This window comes from Triticum aestivum, mitochondrion (genome assembly GCF_018294505.1).
Source record: "Triticum aestivum cultivar Chinese Yumai mitochondrion, complete genome".
In the NCBI taxonomy this organism is placed as follows: domain Eukaryota; kingdom Viridiplantae; phylum Streptophyta; class Magnoliopsida; order Poales; family Poaceae; genus Triticum; species Triticum aestivum.
Window position 1 is genome coordinate 422,501 of NC_036024.1, and position 23,450 is coordinate 445,950.

General features: G+C 43.7%; 1 protein-coding gene and 5 non-coding genes across 6 annotated transcripts; 3 read left to right on the forward strand and 3 right to left on the reverse strand.

Annotated features, from left to right (window-relative positions):
- Positions 1-330: 330 nt before the first annotated feature.
- Positions 331-528, reverse strand: rps19-p (the record flags this gene model as incomplete). The annotated part of the gene is made up of 1 exon: positions 331-528. A coding segment is annotated over one exon (198 nt), but the record flags the coding sequence as incomplete, so codon positions are not given.
- A 5,605-nt stretch (positions 529-6,133) lies between these two features.
- On the forward strand, positions 6,134-6,205 carry trnN. Its single transcript has one exon. It is a non-coding gene; the product is annotated as a tRNA-Asn (tRNA).
- Positions 6,206-6,840: 635 nt separating this feature from the next.
- trnD lies at positions 6,841-6,914 on the reverse strand. The gene has a single exon. It is a non-coding gene; the product is annotated as a tRNA-Asp (tRNA).
- Positions 6,915-13,653: 6,739 nt separating this feature from the next.
- Positions 13,654-13,726, reverse strand: trnM. The gene has a single exon. It is a non-coding gene; the product is annotated as a tRNA-Met (tRNA).
- Positions 13,727-20,199: 6,473 nt separating this feature from the next.
- On the forward strand, positions 20,200-20,272 carry trnK. The gene has a single exon. It is a non-coding gene; the product is annotated as a tRNA-Lys (tRNA).
- A 2,839-nt stretch (positions 20,273-23,111) lies between these two features.
- On the forward strand, positions 23,112-23,185 carry trnW. Its single transcript has one exon. It is a non-coding gene; the product is annotated as a tRNA-Trp (tRNA).
- The last annotated feature ends 265 nt before the right edge of the window (positions 23,186-23,450 follow it).

Consider the following 23,450-nt stretch of genomic DNA (forward strand, 5'->3'; position numbering starts at 1 on the left):
CACTCCAGGCATTGGAGCGGGATTCGGATGCCGCTCTTGACTGACCACAGCTTCCGGGGGAGCGGTCTGCTCCCGGGATGCAGAGGCGTCCTCACAGTCAGCCAGAAAAGCTTTGAATAGCTCTTCCGAGTTAGTGGATCCGGAGGGAGGCATTGAAGGGCCTGGGTCCCCCATTCCGTCCCAGTCGGACTCGGAGCGAAGCATCTCCCAACAAGATTCGAAAAATTCATTATCCCCAACCTAGGGCTGGTCGAGTATGAAGAAAAGACCTATATGGGATTCGGATTACCGAAATTGGATTTCCTTATTGATCCATATGTCGCTTAGACTTTACTTTTTCCCCTTTCCTCTATTTGTTCGATAGGGTCTTCGTCTCCGTGTAAAAGCAAACTCTCCAAATTTATGACCTTCAGTGATCTTACAACGAACAGGAGTTTTTCCATTGTAAATGAGTACGGAGCAATCAACGAATTCCGGCGAAATAGAAGATCTACGTGACCAAATTTTCCTGCTCCTCAGACTTTCTCTACTATGCCTTTTTTCGTGAACTACTAAATGACTCCTCTTGCTCCAAGCTCCCTTTTGTTGCCTTCTCGTTCACATCCTCGTTCAATTGAAACAAGCTTTCAATCAATATCTGCAGGCACATTATATAATTCCTATATGGAAATTCATTTGCGGAAGACCTCCATTCAAACATGAGAAAAGCTTCTGGGCCCGTCCAAGATGGGATGGGAGAAAAAAAGCGAAAAAAATCTGGATTGTGCATTGGTCGGGATCTCCGTAACAAGTAGGTGAACGGTGATGATCAAAACCAGGAGAAAGATCTGAAAAAAGGGGACTTGGATAGGATTTTGACCACGATCAAAAGATAGGAGGGGTTCTCTTTCTTTCATCGCCGTCAAAAGCAAAGGCTACCAAAAAAACCTTTACTATCACGGAGATCGTTAAAGAAAACATGGATCCAAATGCCAAAGGGGAAAAATGGTGGAAAAGCTTCTCAAGGCCTCGTCCTCCTCACCGCGCAAGCATGGGAAAAACGTTATGTGCTATCGTTGCGGGGAGAAGGGTCATCTTGCGGAGATCTGCAGAAAAGAGGCGACCCGCTTCGTTTGTGGCGCCTTCGGCCACAGATCCTTCTACTGTCCTAGGCGAGGGAAGCAAGGTAACCAAGTAATCCTCTTTCTTGTGCTTCAGCCCTATGAGGATATGGTGAGAAACGTGGAACATTTGAGAAAATGTGCTGTGTCGTTGAGGGGAAGAGCTTTTCTTTCGAAGGCATCTTTCTGAAGGAAGAGTGTCCCCTCCATTTGGATACAGTTTCTGATTGTTAGCTAGAATATATGGGTGTATTGTCATTCAAGTTCTATAGATGGTGTCTGTCTCACTATCTGTTTGAGTGCCTGAAGGCCCCTGGAGGAGTCGTTCTGTGAGTTGTATTCAAGCTCGCCCTTAGACCGAGTCAAGTTAGCGATAAGAGTCAGCTACTTTGGCCTTGTCATTCGCTTTGTTGCCATATAGATAGGTTGGAGTGCGGGTGGCCACTAACCCAACGAACGAACTTACGTGTAGGTGTGATCCTATCTGCTCTTCCACTATAGGACTAGAAATCCAGTACAACCATGTCCCTTTCTTAGGGGAAAAGCCCTCTTTGAAGGAGAATCCACTTCTGAGCGCCAAAGGCGGGCATCCGACGTCACCAAAAAGAAGGAGAAAGGCATTCAGGCACCGCAAATCCAAGAAACTCCGAATACAGGCCGGCACGAAAAGCGAAATGACCAAAGGGATTGGGGCTGTTTCGGCACCAAAAAAAGTGTCACTATGCTAAACACATCGAATATCCGTCTCTTTATGTGGGAGCGAACCATCTTCGCTTACGGGTCTACCGATCCTATAGCTCCGATATAGATTTAAGTAACTTGGCAGAAAAAAATGCGGAAAAACGGTTTTGGATGGAAGAGGTAGATGAGAAAGACTTTCCACTTAGAGTCAGAAGTCCACGCTAGATGACCGATCTTTATGACCTTGAGGAAAATTACCTATCTGGAATTAATACACCAAAATCGGTTATTTCAATCGATCCACGAAAGGAATTGATCACCACGATAATGTGACGCAAGGCAAAATCTGTAATCAACATCGGTTATGTGAAATAGGTCATTTGAGAAAAAAAAGAGAGAATAGGACAATCTATATGTTTAACACAAGCGGTTAAGTCGATAGCTTTCTTAAGGAACAGCTAAAGAAAACGCTCTCACGAATCCTATTTTCTGATTATGTATGCCGCGACATTACGATTTGGAGCTTTGATCCGGCCATGTAGAGCACTCATAGAGGTCCGGCTTCACGTCAGTAATCTACCACACCCATGCTGGAATTCAGTAGAGTCCCACGAGTCAATCGACAAAAGCGAGAAACGAGGTTGTTCGACAAGGCTACGGTCTAACTTTTTCTTCCTAGCGGAGTTCAATACGAAAATAAAGGCGCTCCGCGTTGGGAATGGCGTACTACGTACGGGTGGTATTTCAGGTATAACTGATCAGGGTTGTTCTGAAAGCAAGTCAATTGGTGCTTTGGAAAGTGAGTGCCAGAGGCTAGTCACTGCTTGGTTTACAGAAGGGAAGGAAGAAAGAGATACCGAAGCAGATTCAGTATAGAAAAGAATAAATTGATACCATTCATTCCAGTTTATTTGATACCCACTTAAAGTTTCTATCAAACCATGTCTTTTTCTTCGAACGTCAATCTCGTAGGAATTTCGATTGGAAGTGTGGTATTGAAGGGCGAAGCCTTTACTCTTTGACTTGTTTCTTTGAATATAACATAATATTGACTGCGCACTTCGAAAGATGATGGTGTATTCCGAGGATCAGTCCGTTTTTTATTGAATTCGCAAATTGATAGATCTGGATGATTCAAAGAATGATTCTTCCCTGGGTATTTCCCCGGTACCATTATTTAAATTGGAGCTTTTCAATTCCATTTTTGAGATTGAGGTGAGGGTTTAAGACCGCTCGTAACGATTTTTTTCTTTTATGGCTGGGTGGGCAAGAAAAGGATTTGACTCTTGAAGATATCAACTCATACGCCTGCTCCATACATTCAAAAACATTTTTGGTACTTTCTATGAGAATGGATAAATAGAAATGGGTACATTCCTCTTTCTCTTTCTGGCCAAACTACCCATAAAAAAGAAGAGAGAGAGCTGTAAGAGCGGTAAAAGCAAGCTCGGTGGCCCGGTTTCACTACAGGTTGATATATCCTTTTGAAAGAAAAGTAAATTCGCTATGCTATAAGGTACCAATTCATCAAGGTATAAAACCACATCTACAGTGGGAGTCCCTATCTACTTTCGATTCCCTTCTTACTGGCTTTGCCAATACATCATACTGATTTGACGCTTCCTTACGCTTTCTTTCAAGCATTGCTTCCAGGACAACGGAGAGTATTCCAAGATAAAGAACCAGAACTGAGGTTGACACTACTGAAAGATAAAAGAATGGTGGATAGATGGATTCGCACCATCCCAAAACCGAAATACAGACAGACCAAAAAAAGACGAAAATAAATACTCCACCACCAGCCTACCTACTAGCATGTATTAAGCGAATAGCTTGTATGGTAGTTGTTAAAGAAAAGATGTATGTAGTCCCGGAAGAGAAGCAATTGTCGTACGACCTGTAAGCGTCACTTTTGACTTCCTTGCCGTTTGTGAATTGAGTCAATCGAGTTACGTTTGAAAAATGAATGGAATTCTGGAGTGGACCGAATATCCATGGCAGAACCCCACACTGGCTAGGAACTGGGCTGCACTAAGCCCGGCACTTTTTGGGCTTCTTCATGAATCTAGTTTTCAGGTAAGGTCAGATCATCTTATTGAATAGATATCTGAAAGAAAGCAAAGGAATGAATCGTTTTTCCAATTACCTTCTCTCGAAAACCATAGATCTTCTGGTTACCATTGACTATCCGGCACTTTCGTCTGTAGAGCGAAGCAAGAAATTGCATGGAAGGGCTTTTATGCTAATATCAGCCTTGTTTGGAACAATAGATGCAATCCATTTCAGTGTATGTCACTGAGTTCACCATTGCAGTTGAGACGTCAGGCAATTGAGCGTTCCCTAGAGTTTGGTTCAAAGGCTAAGGACTCCCCGCCGCCTTCATAAGGGCACTAAGGCGGAGCACGGAAAAGCAAATTGGGCACCCATGTTTTACCAGTCCCGGATCTCAGGGCCGTTTTGCCAACCGCCGACATGAACGAAATCGAATTTCATTGCGGGAAATTAGGATTTCATGAGGGAGGAAAAGGGGGTGGAGAGTCGTACAATGCATTGGTGGGATGAAGGTGCTAGCTTGGCTGAGATAGGAAGTTTCGATGTGTATGTAGATTTGGTTCTAGTGCCCCCACCCTTTTCGAGATCTGTCAGGATTAGCAAGATGTTCTGGTGTAAACTATAGAGAAATGGAATGAATGAAATGTATCTAAGAAGAAAGGAAGCCATGCTCCATCCTGTTTCTAAAAAGAACATCACCTCCCTTTTTGGTTAGATACCGCTCCGTTAGGTACTAATGCTTCTACCTATCACCCGGAGGGTGAGTTTGAGAGCTGTGTTTTTTTCCAACGTTAATAGCATTCCGCGAGAAAAGTCATCTACTGATGTTGTCAGCGGAGTCCCTCGTCCATCCATGTATGAATAGCGGTATCCCCCATTTTGGACAGTGATGAGGTAGTCGACGCAATTTGCATGTGTATTTGCGTTCGGCTTTGCTACTTTCCTTCTAGAAAAGAATGTCCGCGGAAGGGAATAGTCTACGTGGCCCGGGGTAGTCTTTCAATTCCTTTATCGGGTGGGAGAGTTTAGAACCAGTTAAGCCAATAGCTGCTGCTTTAGTCACACTAGCTACATCAGTTGATCATGGATTTAGCATACCACCTCAGAATAGTCTACGTGGCCCCTTGTTTTTACTACAATTTGATATAGTGAATCCAGTAATGCAGACAGCCCTTTTTAAAGCGCTTTTAAAGCCCCTGACTCTCAAAAAGAGCTGGAGGTTTTGCCTCAACTCATTCCATGAATGTTGTTTCATTCCCCACGCGGCTGAATCCAACTCAGTCTTTATCCTGCCTTGGAGTTCTCTCTCATAACTGAAGCCAGGAGGTATTCGATTTATCGGATTTCGAGCTAGCTGCCCTTTTCTTGCTCCTTGCCATTAGCGCAGCCCTTTTCTTTTTCTTAGCTAGCGTAGTTTTTCACCTTCAAAAGAAGGCGCCAGCGCTTTTGTAGTGACCCCGGAGGGGTCCCGGGTTGCTTTGGCGCGCCCCACCCCGTCAGTCCTGTGTTGTACTTGACTTGACTCTCCCCCGCTTGCTGCTTGCTGATCGCAGTGTTCAAAAATGACACGAAGCTGGATATGAGTAGATGTTGTTGGTCGAAAACGTCTTTCATTCACAATGAAACAGAATGGTCTCGCTCGATGCGTCATTTTAGAATGTGTATTTTCATATTAAGAGTTCTTAAAAGTTCTCAACTCAAAGCCCAACCGTCAAAAGGATGCTACAATGTTCGAAATTATCAACTTAACATGCCCCCTTACTTCCTTCGTGACCTCCCACTACTTCATCTACCGAAATGATTAGGCAGATCTCGTTTTTTCTAGCATTAAACCTGCTCATGATCCTTTATAGAGCATGGAGCAGACAGAGAGATGAAAGGACCACCTTCTCCTGCTTGCTTGATCGGAATCTATTCACATTTAGAATAGCGGAAGTGCTACTTAACTTCACTTAGTAGTTGAAACTCGGAGAGACAGAGAGAGTCCTCTCTCATACTTGCCAATTCCAAGGCTGATCAGCAAGGGAATTGGCAGGAACCAACCTTAGTTGCCCCTCGGTAGAGTGAGTCTACTTAGCGAACTGGCAGGACGCGGAGATCGATTGATCAATATGCATATCGAGAGTTGATGGTTGACCGCCGCCCCCCTTGTCCTGCCCCGGCCGGGGAGGCAAAGGGGATTGCTATCGTCACCCTTTCTCCCGGTGTATGTGAAAGAGAAAAAGTGACGCACTTTTTGGATTTTCGGTCTGCGGTTGGTTGGGCCAAAGAACGAGAGTCAGCTTCCTTAAGTCCGTTCTTCCTCAGTAGCTCAGTGGTAGAGCGGTCGGCTGTTAACTGACTGGTCGTAGGTTCGAATCCTACTTGGGGAGATTTGATTCATTCAGAATTCGAATTGATAGTTATAGCTTTTCTGACTAGCGACCCCTGTCCTTCTCCTTTTTTTTTTTCTAAAGACGCAGCAGAATCGTCAAACGGGACATCAAAAGTGGGAAGTTGATTGTAGGATTTCTATTCCTCACTCTCGTATAGGTGAACTTGGTTCGTTCAATGAAAAGGGATAAGAAGGATCCACTGGGAATGAATGGGAAGACTGGGGTAGTATCTTCATTAGCCGGAAGGAATTAGTCTCCACTAGCGTAATTCGAAGAACGAACAAGAAAAGGCGTCTTTAGGTAGGAGGATGGATGGATGTGGTCCAATGGCTAAAGCTCTGCCAGCTTCTTGTAGACTGGCAGTCTCCGAGAGGAACCTTAACCCCCCGGGTTAGGCCGGGTGGGATGGTATACTTTTTTTTTCGCCACAAGTGGGAACTCAGTCCTTGGTAAGACACAAGGGGGGAAGGAAGATCTTCACTCATTCATTAAGTAAGTGCCTGCGGTGAGACCCACAACAAACGAAGGGGGTGGAGGGAGACCGAAGAAGGAACAATTGTCTTGAATGCTACGCTGGGATCAGCAGCTTCCAGTGTTTTCAAAATGAGTCGGGCAGGAAGAGGAAGATCGGGCGGGGAAAACGGGGTTCGAACCCGCGACTTCTGGCGTGACAGACCAGCACTCTAACCAACTGAGCTATTTCCCCCTTTCGTAACTACTGTCGATTCAACAGTCACCTACCGGTTACCTTTGTAACTATACCAAAGTAGCTGTACAACAGAATGCCCTTCGCCTTTAGTACTTTTCTTTTTCTTTTGACGACAGTAGAAAGAAATGGCTCTGCTCGCTTAGAGAAGGGGCTCCGCGCTCTATCAGCTATCAGTTAGTTGGCGCTACGCGCGACTTCAGTTGACAAAAGCGAACAAGATAGCGCTAGCGCCCGCGGAGAACTTTCGTTTGTTCGCCTTCTAAAAGGCCTACTGACCTGCCGGTGAAAAGCCGGTTACAAAACAAATAATAAGACGTAGTGAAAAAGTACCAAAACAACTGAAGCCTACATCCCACTACGTCTGGGTTCCCCCTTCCTATGAACCTTGAGTCAATAGGTAGGGTCAACTATACCAAAGTGGAAGGGCCACTATCTAAGCTATTAGTGGGCTGGTTTGAACTATTGATTTACTGAATCGAGTGAAGCTGTGTTGCGTAACATATAGGTCGCCAAGGCCTAGAAGTACAAGTGGTCGCCCTAACGGTCACTCTCAAACTCACTACTTGAGTGACGAAAGTCACTTAGCTTCTTTAATAGGGCTTGCCAAAGAACCCCTCCGGGGCCCCGGGAAGAGGAAGAAGGAGATAGAGCAAAGGTCTCCTCTTTCTGTCCGCTCTTCCCGGCATGTAGAGATCCGATTGGGCTTATAGTTTAATTGGTTGAAACGTACCGCTCATAACGGTGATATTGTAGGTTCGAGCCCTACTAAGCCCATCTGACCTGCTTAATCAATGACTCCGGTAGTCACCTGAACCACTCTCTCGGATAGCCCACAGCCTCTCTTCTGGATGCGAAAGAAGATTCGATCAACGTACAAGGTTTGCCTTCTTGTGAGAAGGAGGGTTCTGAATTGTGTTCTCAGTGCAAAGGGAGTCTTTGAGAAGGTTCCGTTTTTCTGAAGAGAGAGAAGATCAGTAGAGCAGTCCGGCAGCTGTTCGGGGGTCAGCTTTGGGATTTGCCTGATCGACCCCTACCAGTGTATTAATCTACAAAAATGAAGATTGACATTCGTCAATTTACCGGATCTATCCTCTTCTACTAACTTTACAAAATGGAAGGGAAAATGTGAAGACCAAAGATGTCAACTACTAAGCATAGTCAATTGCAAATCGGCCGGTTGGTTTGCTTCTCTCCAAGTATGGGAGATTTTCCAATCTTCGAAAGACGCTCGTACTTTCTTGATCTTATGAAGAAGGGGCTTTCCTTAGCTGCGGACTTTGGGATCTTGAGAGTAGACCATGTCTTACGTTAGGGAATCCGAATCAATCCAAATCCTCTGACACTCCTTTTCAGCTGCTATTTGAATACATGTTCAGATGCAAAAGAGCTCGACTTCGAGTATGGTCTTGTTCTTAACTGCTTGAGAGAACGCATATATCCCCTTTTTCTTGCTAAACCTCCACAAGCCTTCCCATGCTCGCTAATTGAACCGTCCGTCTTCATCTTAATCCATTCGTTTCCCGGTGGTCAACACACAATAGAATATGTTTGTTTTTGATCGGATTGAGACAAAAGTACCATTTTTTAGGATGTTCGCCGATTCTTCCTCTTCTTTCTCTCATAAAACTTGAGATACTAGCTTCTAATCTGCATATTTTTGCAAATCCTTTTCCATTTGGATTTTTGAAAACATTAACTTACCTCTAGAATTCCACTATATATAACGTTGACGTTCCGCCAAAATGTGCCAGAGCGAGTGAAAGGCAAGCCTACCCACGGTGTTAACTTGCCATCCCCAACAAATCTGCTAGCAGCCCATTCGAGTTCCGCTTGGAAACAAGAAGCTCTTCTTTATTTGCGTTTTTTTGCCCAAGATAAGCCCATTTTCCAGAGCCAAGCCTATTATAAGAGTTCAACTGCCATATTCGGATGGAGTCCAAATGCTTGCATCTTGGGCTGAAGAATGACCCAATTCCTTAGCTTCCATGCATTAATCATATCCGGGGATGTGGGAATAGGGAGATGCCATCCATCTACACGACACGATAGCTTAAGCAAAGAATAGAGAGAGCTAAGCTAGAATACAAACACAAAAGATATTCCACTAGCGTAGGCCTACCATAGAAAAGTCTAAAAAAACCTTTTCTTTGTCTGTCAGCGGGAGAGAAAGCAAGCTTACGGTGCTTTGGATGTTAATGTTTTTGTAGGATACTAAACACCTATATATATATATACATTGTTTTATACTCCTCTGTACAAGCGTATAAGAGCTATTATGCTCGATAAAAGGCAGTTTATGAATAAGTAAGTCTTTCTTTTTTGAATAGCCGGCGGGAGAACTTACTTTTCCGGCTATCGTATGAACAATGCCGTCCGCTTTTCTTTTTTGAGTTTCCATGGATCTCTCCGACGAAGTAGCGGAAGCATGAAATGCTATTCACGAATGAGCATTGCTATCTGATTCCTACAAAAGAGATAGGGGAAGCTCACTTTTGTCAAATGGGGCTAGAAAGCATAGAACCCCGTCTTAAATCAACCGGTGAATCCAGAATCAAAGTGAGGAGAACAGGATATGTTATGAGAAGAGTGACGTGGGAATAGATTGCATTTCAAAAAGAATCTATACACTCAATAAGCCAGAACGGGAAGATTCAACTGCAAAAAGAACTGGTACGGTGTGAGAAGAGGCCTATTCTCAATAATGAACAAGATGATGCAGCTCTAGTTGCTGGAGGCAGAGGACGTGGACGCGGCAGGAATAGATCCAGGGGGAGGACGCGAATAAAAAAGGCTATGAGGATCATAAAAATTGAGGTGGAGGGAGATTGTATAACTAAGGATCGAGTAGAGGAAGACGTCAGTCTTTCAGTTGTAGATGATCATTACCGAAAAAGATGTACATTCGAATGAAAAAAGAGGGCCTGTCCGAGAGGAAATAAAGAATATTCATTTGCGGATTCTTCCGAACAAGCAACGGATTGAGCAACTAGCGCGAAAGCCGTTGCGCGTTAGCGCATCCGTTTTCTTGCTCGGGAACGAGGGGACTAAAAAAATTGTCAAAAGCCATCTTTCTCTTTAACTAACTAAGTATTCTTAAAAATATGTATGTCTATGAGGTATTTTGACTTAATGGGAAGTAGGCATCTCATTCATAGGCAAGAGCAGGCCGGCCTGAAGGCATGAACTGAAGGCAGGCAAGAAGGCATTAAATGGCTTTTAAGGATTCGGTGTAAAGATGCGGAGTACAGTATCTTTCTTTCTATAAAAATATATGGAATCCGCGATCCTATCCTATTTTTGAAGTCATTTTTGCATTCGAAATTATTTTCTTTCGCAAGAGCACTCAAACATAGATTGAAGATCTTCAGTTCTTCGGTCGGCAGCCGCAGTCAGTAATAGCAAGCAGCGTCCCATACTACTTTTCCTTTGAATGTTCATTCTGGAATTGAATGTCACAAACAAGACTCATACTTCAGAAAAAAAACTGCTTGAATCAGGAGCTGTAATCCGCAGCTTTAGAGATAGGGGCGGCAGTCACAGCATTGGCAGCAGTGAGCAGAGGTCAAGAAGAAGAAGCGGTAAGAGCAGTTAGAGAGCAAGCAGCGGCTCATCAAACCTTTCTGTTTCGGTTACAGCTCAAGCGGTTTGTTTTCAAGTAAGGTACTCAAGCAAGCTTTCCTCCTGAAGACAGAGTTTCGGGTGAGCTAGCAAAGAAAGTAAGCAGTTAACCGGAAATTTAGGTCAAATTAGCATTTCGTAAGTTTTAGTAAGGCCAGTTATGGGAAGCAGGCCATGGAGAAAGAGAGGAATCAATCGTCCAACGCTATGTTAACAAATACGTGAAAGGTTTGATTATTCCATACACTTGAACGCGTTCCTTATCAATAGGTTTCGGAGAGACGAGCAATGATTGCTTGACGATCTTCACTGCATGAGACTAGACTTGACTCAAGCTTCATACGAAAGCATTTACTGAACTAAAGCCGTTGAGCCAAGTCAAGCGAAAGACTTATTCGAAGAAAGCTTTAAGAGAGTTTGTTGTCCCATGCCTTTCTGATGGTGAACCTCCTACTGCTTCTTCCAATTCTGAAACTGGGATTGGCCTGTTGACTTTGCCCTTCCTTTAGACAAAGAGCCCCCAGTTTCGCCAAAAGACCTCTGCGTGTTGTCATTCAACTCCACACAAGCCTGTCGTTGGGCTACTTGCGTCTTCGGCAGATACAAAGGAGAAGTGACGGTCGGTGAAATAGCCCTCCAACTCGTAGCTCTTCTTGCTTAACGTGAAAACTCTCCTTTCCGATGAAAACGAGAAAGAAAGATGTCAACTACTAAATGTGCTGCTTTGTGAATTTGATACTAGGTAGTTCTCCCCCCTCGGCAGGCAAGTAGCCTTTGCGACTTACATCTCTTCTACAGGAGGGTATGAACCCCCGGATCTAGGCGAGGTGATGGCGGGGAACTCCAACAGGTTTTGGTTTCCTCCTCACTGATTGATGGAGCCCAAGACTGCTTGACGACTTTCGGTGTGGGGTCAGCTTGAGCCGAGGTCGTCTCGTAACAGGAACAGGAAGAATAGCAAACAAGCACACAAGCAGGAATAGGAATATTGGCTGTCACTATCCTCTGGTTAGCAATCAACTACGGAGCTGGCAACTCACAAGCCAGCAAGTCAACCTCTGTCAGATCTTCGGCCCAGTTTATGGACGAAACTGACTCTACTTCCTCATTCAGGCTGATATGAACTGCAAAAGTTTGCATCTTTAGCGTGGATATCGTAGGTATAAATGAAATAAACTGGAATCAGGAAGTTGTTTCTTTCTCTCGATACGCAGAGGGGAGAGCATGCCCTGTCTCAGGCAGTATATCAGTCGTTAACGATCTTACCGGGACACATCCAATTGAAACTAGAATCCCAACCTCTTTGGAAGAAGCTCCAAATAGAAAAAATTTCAGAGCGGGGAATCTTCCTACAAACTAAAATGTGTTAAATATATATATACCTACCTCTGCCTAGAAAAACTGGAGTTTCAGGCACCCTCGTGGGAGACATTGGATGTTGTCAACCGGCCTTAAAATGCTCATAAACAGCTCTTCCCCCTTTGACTTAGTTTTCGCTCTCCTCTGTTTCTAGTAGAAAAAGCCTGATCCTACTTTGCGAGTCCAACAGGTCTAGTATTCTTTTCTTTTTCGTCTGAGGGAACGTGGTAGCCCTGATCTAGCTAAGACTTGAGATTCCATTCTATTTCATTCTGATCTCGTTATGAGGAAATAGGTGAGGCGAGGCTAAGACAAGATATGGGACTTCCCGCGCTAAGTTGTTCCAATCTCTGTACTTAAGTAACCGAACTCGAAAGTGCTGCTATGAGCTAGATTTGTGCGTACAAGGGTAAAGAAGCGAGCAAGGCTACCTTTCCGCTGGAAATCCTATACCTGAGTGCTATTTGATCAGAGTGAGTTGTAATTGAGCTTGATTTACTTGCTCTTCTATTTGCATTTTTTGTTAAGTATGTGGGTGACTCATCGTCGTGAGATCGGTTGGTCGAAAATGCTTTTCAAGTAGTCTCAGTCGGCGAACTCGGCTCCACAGAAGAAGTCAGTAGTGAATCAAAGAACTCATGCATGTAATCAGTGACTAGGGATCGATCAATCGGATGCAACCGAGCCATACAAAAAGAATTGGAAAAGGGATGACGCAAGAGCAGCGGAAGGTGACTTAGCAACATCAGTCATTTCCTATAGAAAGGAAGGAAAGGATCTCTCTTCTGTCTAGACGAAAGATCTCATTTTTGCTACCGCTCTCCCTCTTATGAGTCTCTGTCAGCCGTTGTTTAGTAGCTTTCAACGCGAGTTCAGTCATTCTCTTAGATACTGAAAAGTACGAACTGACTTAAAGCACGAACATGAAGGAAAGGCTGAATTCGAAACATCTTGAATCGGATTCTCTCTTCTCAGAGAGCTTGAGAGTGAAATGAGTGGGCCGGCCAAAGAAGACCACTATGGAAGTGAAAGGGGAGGGCAAGAGCGGTTCGAAGACCATAGCCCGATGTGGGTACATTGGCGTCATCGTCGTATGAAATTCACGCACAAAGGGCGCCGCATCACTCTCAATGGCATTCAAGATAATCCTTCCTGCCGTCCAATCTCTGTCCGTAAGCTGCAAGGATTGCTGAAACGGGGTGCTGTTAGCCAGTGTGTGCAAGTGCGTCAGATTCACCAGGAGCATGATCTGCAAGCAATTACTCTGGATGCTGATCCTGCAGAGCAGACACCTCCAGCTGTTCAAGAACTGCTACAGGAGTTTGATGCTTTGTTCCGGGAGCCAAAGGAATTACCCCCTCGTCGTGCCTGTGACCACCAAATTCCGTTGGTGCCAGGTGCAGTGCCAGTCAATGTCCGGCCATATAGATATGCACCCCACCAGAAAACAGAGATTGAGAAGCAAATCTGTGAGATGATGAACAATGGCATTATTCGTCGCAGCACGAGCCCCTTCGCTTCTCCAGTGCTCTTGGTTCGTAAGAAGGATGGATCCTGGCGCTTTTGAAATATCCTATGCCAGTCGCGGGTTGTCCCAAGCTCAACGTAGGTTCGCAAGAGAAAAAGAGGGGGGTACCTTGTCTGTCGGTCGAAGAAGGCAACAAACAAGTGGAAGCAACCGATGCTTTGGTCATTCTACTCCTTGATGCCAGTCTGTGCTTGCTGTCATGCTGGCAAAAGCGGGGGTTTCGGCCGGCTTTACCTACTATTGGATTTGAACCAATGACTCTCGCCGTATGAAAGCGATACTCTAACCGCTGAGTCAAGTAGGTCAAGCTGAGTCAAGTCAGAGAAAATCGAAAAAAAGAGAAAGCCAACCAAAGCGCAACCAGAGTTCTCCGCGGGGTGGAGCGCTAAGAAAGAGAAAGCGTTATCGCTATACGAAATGAAGCAGCGGCTAGCACACTAAGATAAACCACTTGGTTTAAAAAACAGCTTAGTGGCGTGTGATTTCAACACTATTCCAGAGGTATATGACAAAAATTGTGGGAGAGACCTCTATGTTCCTCAGCTTAAATCATTCTATGATTGTTTACAATTCTGTCATCTATTTTACATGAGGGCTAGAGGGTGGTCTTGGAGCAAGAAAAGTGTTGAGTCCAGGCGCATTATGGTACGACTGAGACTGAGTTGGGCAGGAGCAAGCGGTTGGATTGGCCTGACTCTTCAAGACCAAAGATACTCGGCTTCCTCTTCATCAAGTCACGAAATTCGACCCTTAGTTAGCAGCACCAAAACTAGAGCAGGCCCAAGACAAGCAAGAACAGTCAGTCAGCACCGATCAGGCAGGAAGCAGACAGTAAGCTAAGAATACTGGAAGAAGGTGGTCGCTCAGCCAAAGCCCTAGTTCAACCAGAACAGTAGGGAAAGCGGTAGAGGCCGCTCCGTAGCTTTGGTCGTCGCACTCTAATCCGCTTTAGAAGAAGCAGCTATTCTATTGCTTGGCTATAAAGCCTATAAGTAAGAACTCTGGGGAAGGAATCCGATCTGCAGATGAAGCAGAAGCAGGCAAAAGGCGAGCGCACAGCGAGGAATTTTCCATACTAGATCGACTCAACATTACCGAATCTACTCTGAGACTCTCTTCTCTTCATGGTTGGCTGTAAAAAAAGAGTCTCTTTAGTCCCCAACTCTATGGATTTTACTTTTTGGCTCAACACCCTGCTCTCGACGTTTGCTCGGGACGGGAGGCTATGAAATAGTTGAAAGCAGATGCAACATTAAAGAAAGTCAATCCAGTAGCCTTAAGTCGTACCGAACACTATGTCCTAATAGTAAGGGATTTCTTTCAACCCGGTGGTAAGCCGGTGGTACCCGGAGAAAACGTTGCCCGAAGGAAGGGACTAAACCCATCTGTTCAAGTAGTAGCCAAGTAGTACCGAAGGAGTATCTCCGAGTTAAGGAGTACCGAAGGGAAGGAAGAAAAACCAAGTGAAAGAAAGAGATCGCAATGGTCTAAGATATAGTCAGTGAACAATAACTCAGATCTGATGTCGGATCGAAACAAAAATGCAAAAAGACAACACAAACGTAAAAGATCGAACTCTAATTTAGTTACTGAGTGAGATGTTTTGCTACCTACAAAAGGTTGGTTCTTCCCCTACAACCCCTAGCCCTCCAAGGCAGTACTCTTCATCGGCAAATCCGAATGTCTCGATCCGAGTTGAGACCCACCTACAGAAATTGATCCATCAACGGCTTTTTCTATAGTGGCAGGAAGTCTCCAACTCTTCGATATGCGCTAGCTAGGTAATCCCTTTACTTAATCTGATATGGGATCTCTTGCTACCAGAAAGGAACTGAACTGGCTTGCCCGGAAAGAATGGATTGCGACCCTTGGAGAGCTAATGGTACTGGACTGATAGCGCACTGATTGAACCGACCCCGGACGTACCACTGGGGAACCTGTGGCTGGAGAGAATCTCTCGCGATGGAGAAATGTCAAATGGGAAGCTCTATGGAGGCACACATCGTGTCGTTCGTCATCGAAATGGGACTGACTCGCTCGGGAACAGGCACAGGATTGAGGAACTTTCTGGCGTAACACACCCGTAATGGGGCAATCTGACTAGCTGGTCAAAACCCTTTCCGCAGTGTTTAAGTGGTGCTGGAAGGAATCAAGAGGGGAGGAGGAAAGCTGTACCAGGTGGAAGGAGAAGAGCTGATTGCTACTAAATCAGAACAAGCTTAGTTCTGCATGATGGCTCAATGGTGCATGGTCAACTCAGTAAACCTAACATCTCTGATCTCTGATCCAATTTCAACCCTACTGAACTCTTAAGAGTAGGTGTTTCAAGAACCTAAGTCCTTACAAAAAAAAAGAATCCATGATCACTATAGACCCCCGAAGGTACTGAGCCCAAACATCTGAAGCCATACGGATACTCACATCTGCAAAAGGCTGAGATTGAGAATTGAGGAATTGCTGAAGAATTCACTGATACAATCCTCTACTAGCCCCTTTGCTTCACCTGTGCTGTTAGTGAAGAAGAAGGATGGGACATGGAGGATGTGCATTGAAACCAGGCAGCTGAATGCCAGTACAGTAAAGAAGAAATACCCAATTCCGGCACATAGATGCCCTATTGGATGAGTGGTGCTAAATATTACAGCAAGATTGACTTAAGATCTGGCTATCATCAGATCAGGATGAGAGAGGAAGACAAGCCCAAAACTTCATTCAGAACCCTGTAACTATGAATTCAATGTGATGCGGGCTTACAAATGCTCCTGCAACGTTTCAAGCACTCATGAATGATGTGTTCAAGCCCAGAAGATTTGTGTTGGTTTTATGATATACTTCTTGACAGTAAAACACTGAAGGAGCATCAACAGCACTTGCAGCTAACACTTTTTCTGCGGAATCAGCTACATGCTAAGATGAGCAAGTGTGAGTTTTGACTTTCAAAGGCGGAATATTAGGGGTAAAATGGAAAATAAGGTGGCAGATGCATTTAATAGGAGAAAGGCCGGAACATCTGTCCAGCTGGTCCAAGGTGTGCAAACCGCTTTGTGAAGGCCGACTGAGAATGAGGGACCTAGTAGTGTATTTCGAAGCCTTCTAGGCAAAGCTGCTTTGGCGTGCACTGAAAGGGCGTCTTCCTTTCCTATATTATACCAGAGGTGAGTGCATAATCTGGTGTAGAACGGAGGGGATATCCTAAGTTGATGTGCACAAGTGCTTCCTCTGATTGAAGTCGATTGCCTCAACCAATTTCTTAGTACATCAACACAAGAAGTGGCGAATTGGGGATGGTACTACCTCAGTGAAACTGTGGGAAGATGGGTAGGTGGGGCCTCTCAACCAAGACATCGCGGTTGGCGAGTGGGGACTCTACTGAATTCTAGCATGGGTGTGGTAGATTACTGACGTGAAGCCGGACCTCTATGAGTGCTCTACATGGCCGGATCAAAGCTATTCTAAAAACTAGATCCATTGGAGTGGGAAGTACTCAAGATGTAGAAGAGGACTCAAGCAGGTTTGGTCCTCTTTCTCTGATGTGTTCTTAGAACCCACTACCCTCCCTCCTAAAAGACCATGTGACCATCGGATTCACCTCACGATAGTCAACCAGTGAATCAAAGGCCTTATAGGTATTCACACCACCGGATGAAATTGAAGCCATAATCAAGGAGTTACTCTAGAATGGTACTCTACAACCTAGTTCATGCCTCACCGGCTCTTCTTTACAAGAAGAAAGAAGGTTCGTGGCGCCTATGGATTATAGGCAACTCAATGCGCAAACCGTAAAAAAGAAATACCCGATACCGGTCATTGATGATCTTCTGGATGAGCTACACGGTTATACTGTGTACTCAACAATCGTTTTATCTATTCCCACATCGATTCACCAATCCTGGAACTCGTTATGGATAGAAGGTCCGTAGAAGTGAAAGTAGGACGACGGGAGAAAAGAGTAAGGAGTACCGGAAAAAGAAGATTTTGGACTTTCTGCCCACGAAGAAATAGTAGCATTTGAAACTGGAAAGATTTACTTTGGATAGTAAATCCCCAAGGAAGGGCTATAATCCAAACAAAGGAGGAGCTAGCGGACAGTTCGAATTTCAACGATTAGGGAGGGGAATGAAACACTTGTCTTTCACAATCAATTCTTTCTTTTTTTTATGTTTAGGACACGCGAAGCGAGAGCGAAACTCGCTATGAGGAGAAGACTCGGCAAGAGAGGTTTGAACAAGAGGAACTGCCGTCTAGTTGAGTTTGATCATTCTCTCTTTCTATCTCTCTTTCTTTCAAGAGCTGAATAAGGGCATATCCACAAAGGAGAGAGAAATCGGACTTTCTTCTTTACCCCCCTCATTATTCAAGACGTGAATATAAAGTGTATTGTACTCCCTTGGATCTTTTCCGGGATCTTTACTCGTCGTTGATCAAGGAAGCTAGAAGGAAGATGGGTGGTAGGGTGAATGGACATTCGTATCCTCTCCGACTCGTCGGTTAGGAGAGTAGCGACCAAAAAGAAATCATTATACAGGATAACTGCTGTAGAGATAAAATGTAGGAAGGAGAAAGTTGGTTTCAATGAGTCATGTGAATTGTAGAAGAAATAGGTAAACAAGGCGGGTTAATATATATACGTTGAAAAGCAAGGGGATAAATTGAACGAAATGAAGAGCAATCCAGAATCCTATTTTGTATACTATAAGAAAAAGGCACTGAAAACTTGGAAACGGAAGATGTTGTAACTGATATGGGTAGTCACACATTAGGCAAAATGGTGTAGTGGTTGGGCCAGGTAGCTTCTTCTTTTGAACAGCATTTCATTCTGTTTTGGATGCTTTCTACTATGTTTCAAGTGATCAAAGAAGAGTTTATTTCCCACTACTCATATCACATCTTATGTGTTGATGCAAGCTGACTAAATCAATAAGATGGTATTCGTATTTGATTAGACAAGATGGTATTCTTCTTTATTCCGGAGCACAACAATCCGGATCTCTATCTTATAGCTTATCCTTCCTATTCTGTATGTATTACGGTCATGTCAAGTCAATGGTCTGTCTGCCCTGCAACCGGTCTTGAATGGCTTCAGTGAATTGTTTGCTGAGCCTACAGAGTGACCTCCTAGGAGGACAATAGACCACAAAATACCCTTACTACCAGGCACTAAACCTGTCAATCATTAGAGAAGGGACAGAGTTCAAGATAAGACTATCTTGCCTGTTTGGTAGAGAGAGTACCGGGTATTCCGATGGTTAAAGATTCAAGTCTTAGTGGCAAAGGGGGACAGCTTTGGCCTGCAACCGTTTCCACTTTACGGCCCACAGCTTGTGTTCTTCGGTATTAATTCGGTTTCTGTTTGTTTGGCTTGTCTCGTGCACCACCTGAATTGAATCATAGTAATGGGACTTTGGTAATCCAGTGATGAAGTCAATGCTGATAATGGACCATGCTTCATCAGGAATGGGTAGAGGATCGAAGAGGCCAGGGAGTTTTTAATGTTCTACCTTAGCTTGCTGACAGATTTGACACTTGTTGACAAAAGATTCCACTGATTGAAAGATTCCTGTCCAAGCAAATAGTGCCTTGATGCGGTGATAAGTAGCAGTAATGCCAGAGTGGGCACCAATACCACTGGCATGAAGTGCTTGCAAGATGTTTTTTTTCATTTAGAAGTTTGCACCAACCCATACTCTTCCTCTATATCGAATGACCCCATTATGCAATGAATATTTGCTATTCTTGTGAGTGCTCAGGACTGCCAATTCAGATAGTCAATTCTGGGTGAATGTGTCTTTGCTGTACCCTGCAACAATATCAGTGAGCCATTGTGGTTGACAGGAAGTAATGGCATTGAGTTCATCTGGCTCATGTAATCTAGATAGTGGTGCATCAGCTGCCCTATTCTCTGAGCCTTTTATTGGATGGTATATTGTAATCCCATGAGCTTGAGGAAAGGAAAGCTTTGTGCTGCATTGGTGTTTTAAGTCTTTGAGCAGTCAAATGAGCTAAGCTCCTGTGAATGAAACGCCTGTCCTGCTAAGCCCAAACTCTAATGTGCTTGACTTGGAAGTAGGCCACTCTTTCACTGTGAGGATCTTCTTTTAGTCTGTAGCCACCCCTTGCCCACTAATGACATGACCCAGGTATTCTATCTGTGGTTGAGCAAATGAACATTTATTCAACTTCACATATAGTTGATTCTGCTTCAGAAGGTCAAATACTTGCTGCAAATGGGTGACATGATCTTGCAAGGATTTGCTGTAGATTAAGATGTCATCAACAAAAACAAGTACACAAACCCTAGTCAGCTCAGCCAGAATTGTGTTCATAGCACTCTGGAGGGTGGGTGGTGCATTTGTGAGCCCAAATAGCCTAAAATTCATAGTGACGTGGGTCTTGAATGCCGTTTTGTATTCGTCTGCTTCATGTAATCTTATCTGATGGTAACCAGCTCTCAGATCCAGCTTAGTAAACCAAACAGCACAAGATAACTCATCCAACAATTCTTCAACTACAGGCATTGGGTATTTTATTAGACGAATCCATCTTATTTCCTTATTTCTCTGTTTTGGTAGCAGGAGAAGTAGTTTGTTCAGCCCGGACTTCAAAGTAGTCTCCCCCGTTGACCTTCTTTTTTAGATAGAATCCTCAATGAGTGGAAAGGACTCCCAAACTTGCTCCACAGTACTATACCATACAGAGCCGCGCCCTTGTGATATGATAAGAAGAAAAGGGGCCAGGCCGCCCTCTTTTCTTTTCCGCACCAAGCCTTCTTGTAAAATCGGGTGTATAGCTCAGTTGGTAGAGCATTGGGCTTTTAACCTAATGGTCGCAGGTTCAAGTCCTGCTATACCCAAAACAAAAAAAACCACTCTTGTATTCGTAAGGATGCATAGTAGCCTTCAAAGAGCACTCTTTGGCCTTGAGAAAAGCCCCTTTCTCATCAACATCTCGACTTCGCTCGTTGTTTGAGGTCAGTATAAAGGAGATCAGACTGGCTCGGTCATTGATAGGCCGGCCTTCTCCTTATTCATTGGATAGGGCGCGGGGGAAAGTCAAGTCAAGCACTAGTTAGTTGGGGTGGGACGCACCAAAGCAGCGTTCGTTGCACTAGCGCCTTATCTTTTGAAGCTAAACAGAGGCTCGAAAGACGGAGTACGTCCGAAGTCGTTGGCTGCCTTTTTGTAGTGCGCAAGTCAGAGTGAACTTCTTCTTCTGTTCTGCGAATCTACTAACGAGAACTGCCGTACAGTCCTATCTTTTTTTAAGAAAGATCGTAGATGAACGTTTCGTTTCGTTACCTAAGTAGTTGAGCAATTCATTCCAAGGTAAACAAAGAGGTATTTCCTTTTCTCGTTCAGTCCTTCTCTCCTTCCATCCCAGTAGGCCTATTCATGCTTTTTTGCTATCCATCTTGATCAAATAGAAGAAGGGGAAATTCAGACTAGGCAAAACACCTCAAAAAGTGAAAAAAAGATAAAACAACTTTCTTTCAAGTAGTAAACCATAGTTCTCATCCTAGGAAACCATATCGATCATCGGTTCAGAGCTCCCAACTACGAAGCTCTTTTCTAGAGCGAGTCAACAATTCGTGGATCCATGGTTTGGATGAAGCTATGTACCCGGGTAGAGATGATTTGTCTCAAAGATGTTCCGCTCATCCAAGAATCTGAAACTTCATCTACATAAACTCATAAATAGCCCTTTCCTTTCTTTTCTTGACTTCAAAAGGTAATCAATCCTTTCTTTTCATCTTTTATCAAGTCTTCCTCTTCCTGATTGAGTCAATCAGGGATAGAAATTCGGATCAACTATGAGGAGTAGGGCTGCTGGGCAAGTGAATGAACTCTGTCCTAGGCATTTCCAATAAGTTCAGTGAAGTGAGGGCGAAGCCTTTTTTGAGAGGGAAAATACACTCCAAATGATATTCCATAATGGAAGGAATGAGTGGAAGATTTACTGGAAGAAAAAAATACGATACTTTTCTAGTCGTAGGTAGGGCTACCTATCTAGTTTCGTGCTTCGGGCGTACCAGATTCAATAGGCTAGGTTATAGCTGACAGATTTCTTTAAGAACTAGCCGCCTATAAGCCTCGCTAGTAGTATTCCTGCCCAGTGCCGGAGTAGTGACTCACAAGGTAAGTTCTCCTCGATGCATTTCCAACACTCTATTTTTCTACGTACACTTTTGATTCCTCAGTAGGTAGGGACAACGTTCGAGATCTCATCCGACCGTCTATTTCTCACTGATTGGGAGATTGGATTGGAATCCGAGGAGAACTGATTGGATGTCATGGAACGAATGGGGCACTACGTTGGTTACCCACTGCTAGCCTAGCGGAGATTTCTCTATTTGTTGAAAGTGGAAAGGAGTCATATTTGAATCGGAAAGTTGGGCTCGTTCACTCACACCTTTCTTTGATTATCGATGACTTGGCTTCTTGCTCAAGTAAGCACCCGGCATACCAATTCATTATCCTTGGGGCTCGGCTCGCTCCTTCCTATCTACGTTATTCTTTCTTTGTTACTCTCGTAATGACGTTCCGAAAGAAATCAAGGTTACCAGGTCACAGCTCTGATTCTTCTTCCCTTATAGAACCTTCCCGCAAGAAATCAGTGGAAGTGGGTCCGCCCCTACAACTCATCAAATCAGCCTTCTTTTCTGTTCTGCGCTGTACATATTCTCAAGTTATGAGAAAGAATGGATTTGAATGCAATTTGGAATTAACAAAATAAACGAATGAAGAATATTTTTACCTCTTATCTGATAAGCAATCAAAGCATTTGAACTGCTCAATGAACAATAAAGAAAGAGCTAAGGTAAAAAAGTATATGTGTTACTAATAGTAAACCAATTTTATTTGGAGTTTGCTTTCAGCTGAACATGTTATAACTACAAATGAGGTGAGGCTTGATTAGGTGGCTTTGCAAGAACTAGGGAGGAACACAAGTTATGTACTTTAGGCTAAACATATGAATTTAGAAGATCAACTTTTCCAATTGGACATAAACAAAAGCAACCAATAATATATATATATAAACTTCAATAATATTTTCTCTATGGTGAAGTAATTTCATCGATAACCACTAAACGATTAAGTAGCGATGTATGCAAAGCTAGACAACGAACATTTCATAATACACTCGTTCTGCATATCTTTAGGATAAAAGAAAAAACTGCGAAAAAATCCGTTTTCCTAAATAAAAAGATCAAGAAATCTATTTTGTATGGTTCTTATTTCGTTGAAAACGTTTCCATGAGACTTTCTTTCATTGAAGAAGTCCATGACTTGTTCTAGGTGATATGAGGTTGAACAGGCTTTAGAAAAAATGCAAAGAAGGGTACATGAGGGTGGAATAAAAATCAAAAAGATGACCCCTTCTTTCTTCCTGAGCATTACCGATAAATATTCATTCTTTATACGTTAGGTTGGGTTTCAGATGTATATCATTTATTATATGAAACCAAAAAGAAGAAATGACAAGAAAGTTGTATATAGATGGAGGAATAAATTATGATGTGGAAAACAAGGCAGGGGTTCAAATCCTGTCATCCCTACCTATTACTTCTCCTATGGGCAGTAACGAGGGATCAATTGAGATCGATTCAAATTGGACAAAATTCAGAGTTTCATTTTTCTATATGCATGCGGTACAAAAATCATCCTTTTCTTTACTGCTTTATCTCCCGGAAAGCGCTCTTAGTTCAGTTCGGTAGAACGTGTGTCTCCAAAACCCAATGTCGTAGGTTCAAATCCTACAGAGCGTGATTCTGTTCTTGTTATGTCGAATCCAAAAAAAAGAACTTATATAAATATAAGAAAATGAGACAGTAATGAGGTCCATATCGTCATCGTAATAAAAAGAAAGATCTGCAAGCATTCTTTATGGGAGTCGGGGCTTTCTGATTTGAAGTTGCTGGAAAAGGACCTCTGTGATCGGTTGATCATTAGTCGTTTTTTTAAGGTAAGTAGGCAGGGGTGTCTTGATCGAAACCGAACTTCAATTCCACCCAGCTCAGATTCTATGCAGCA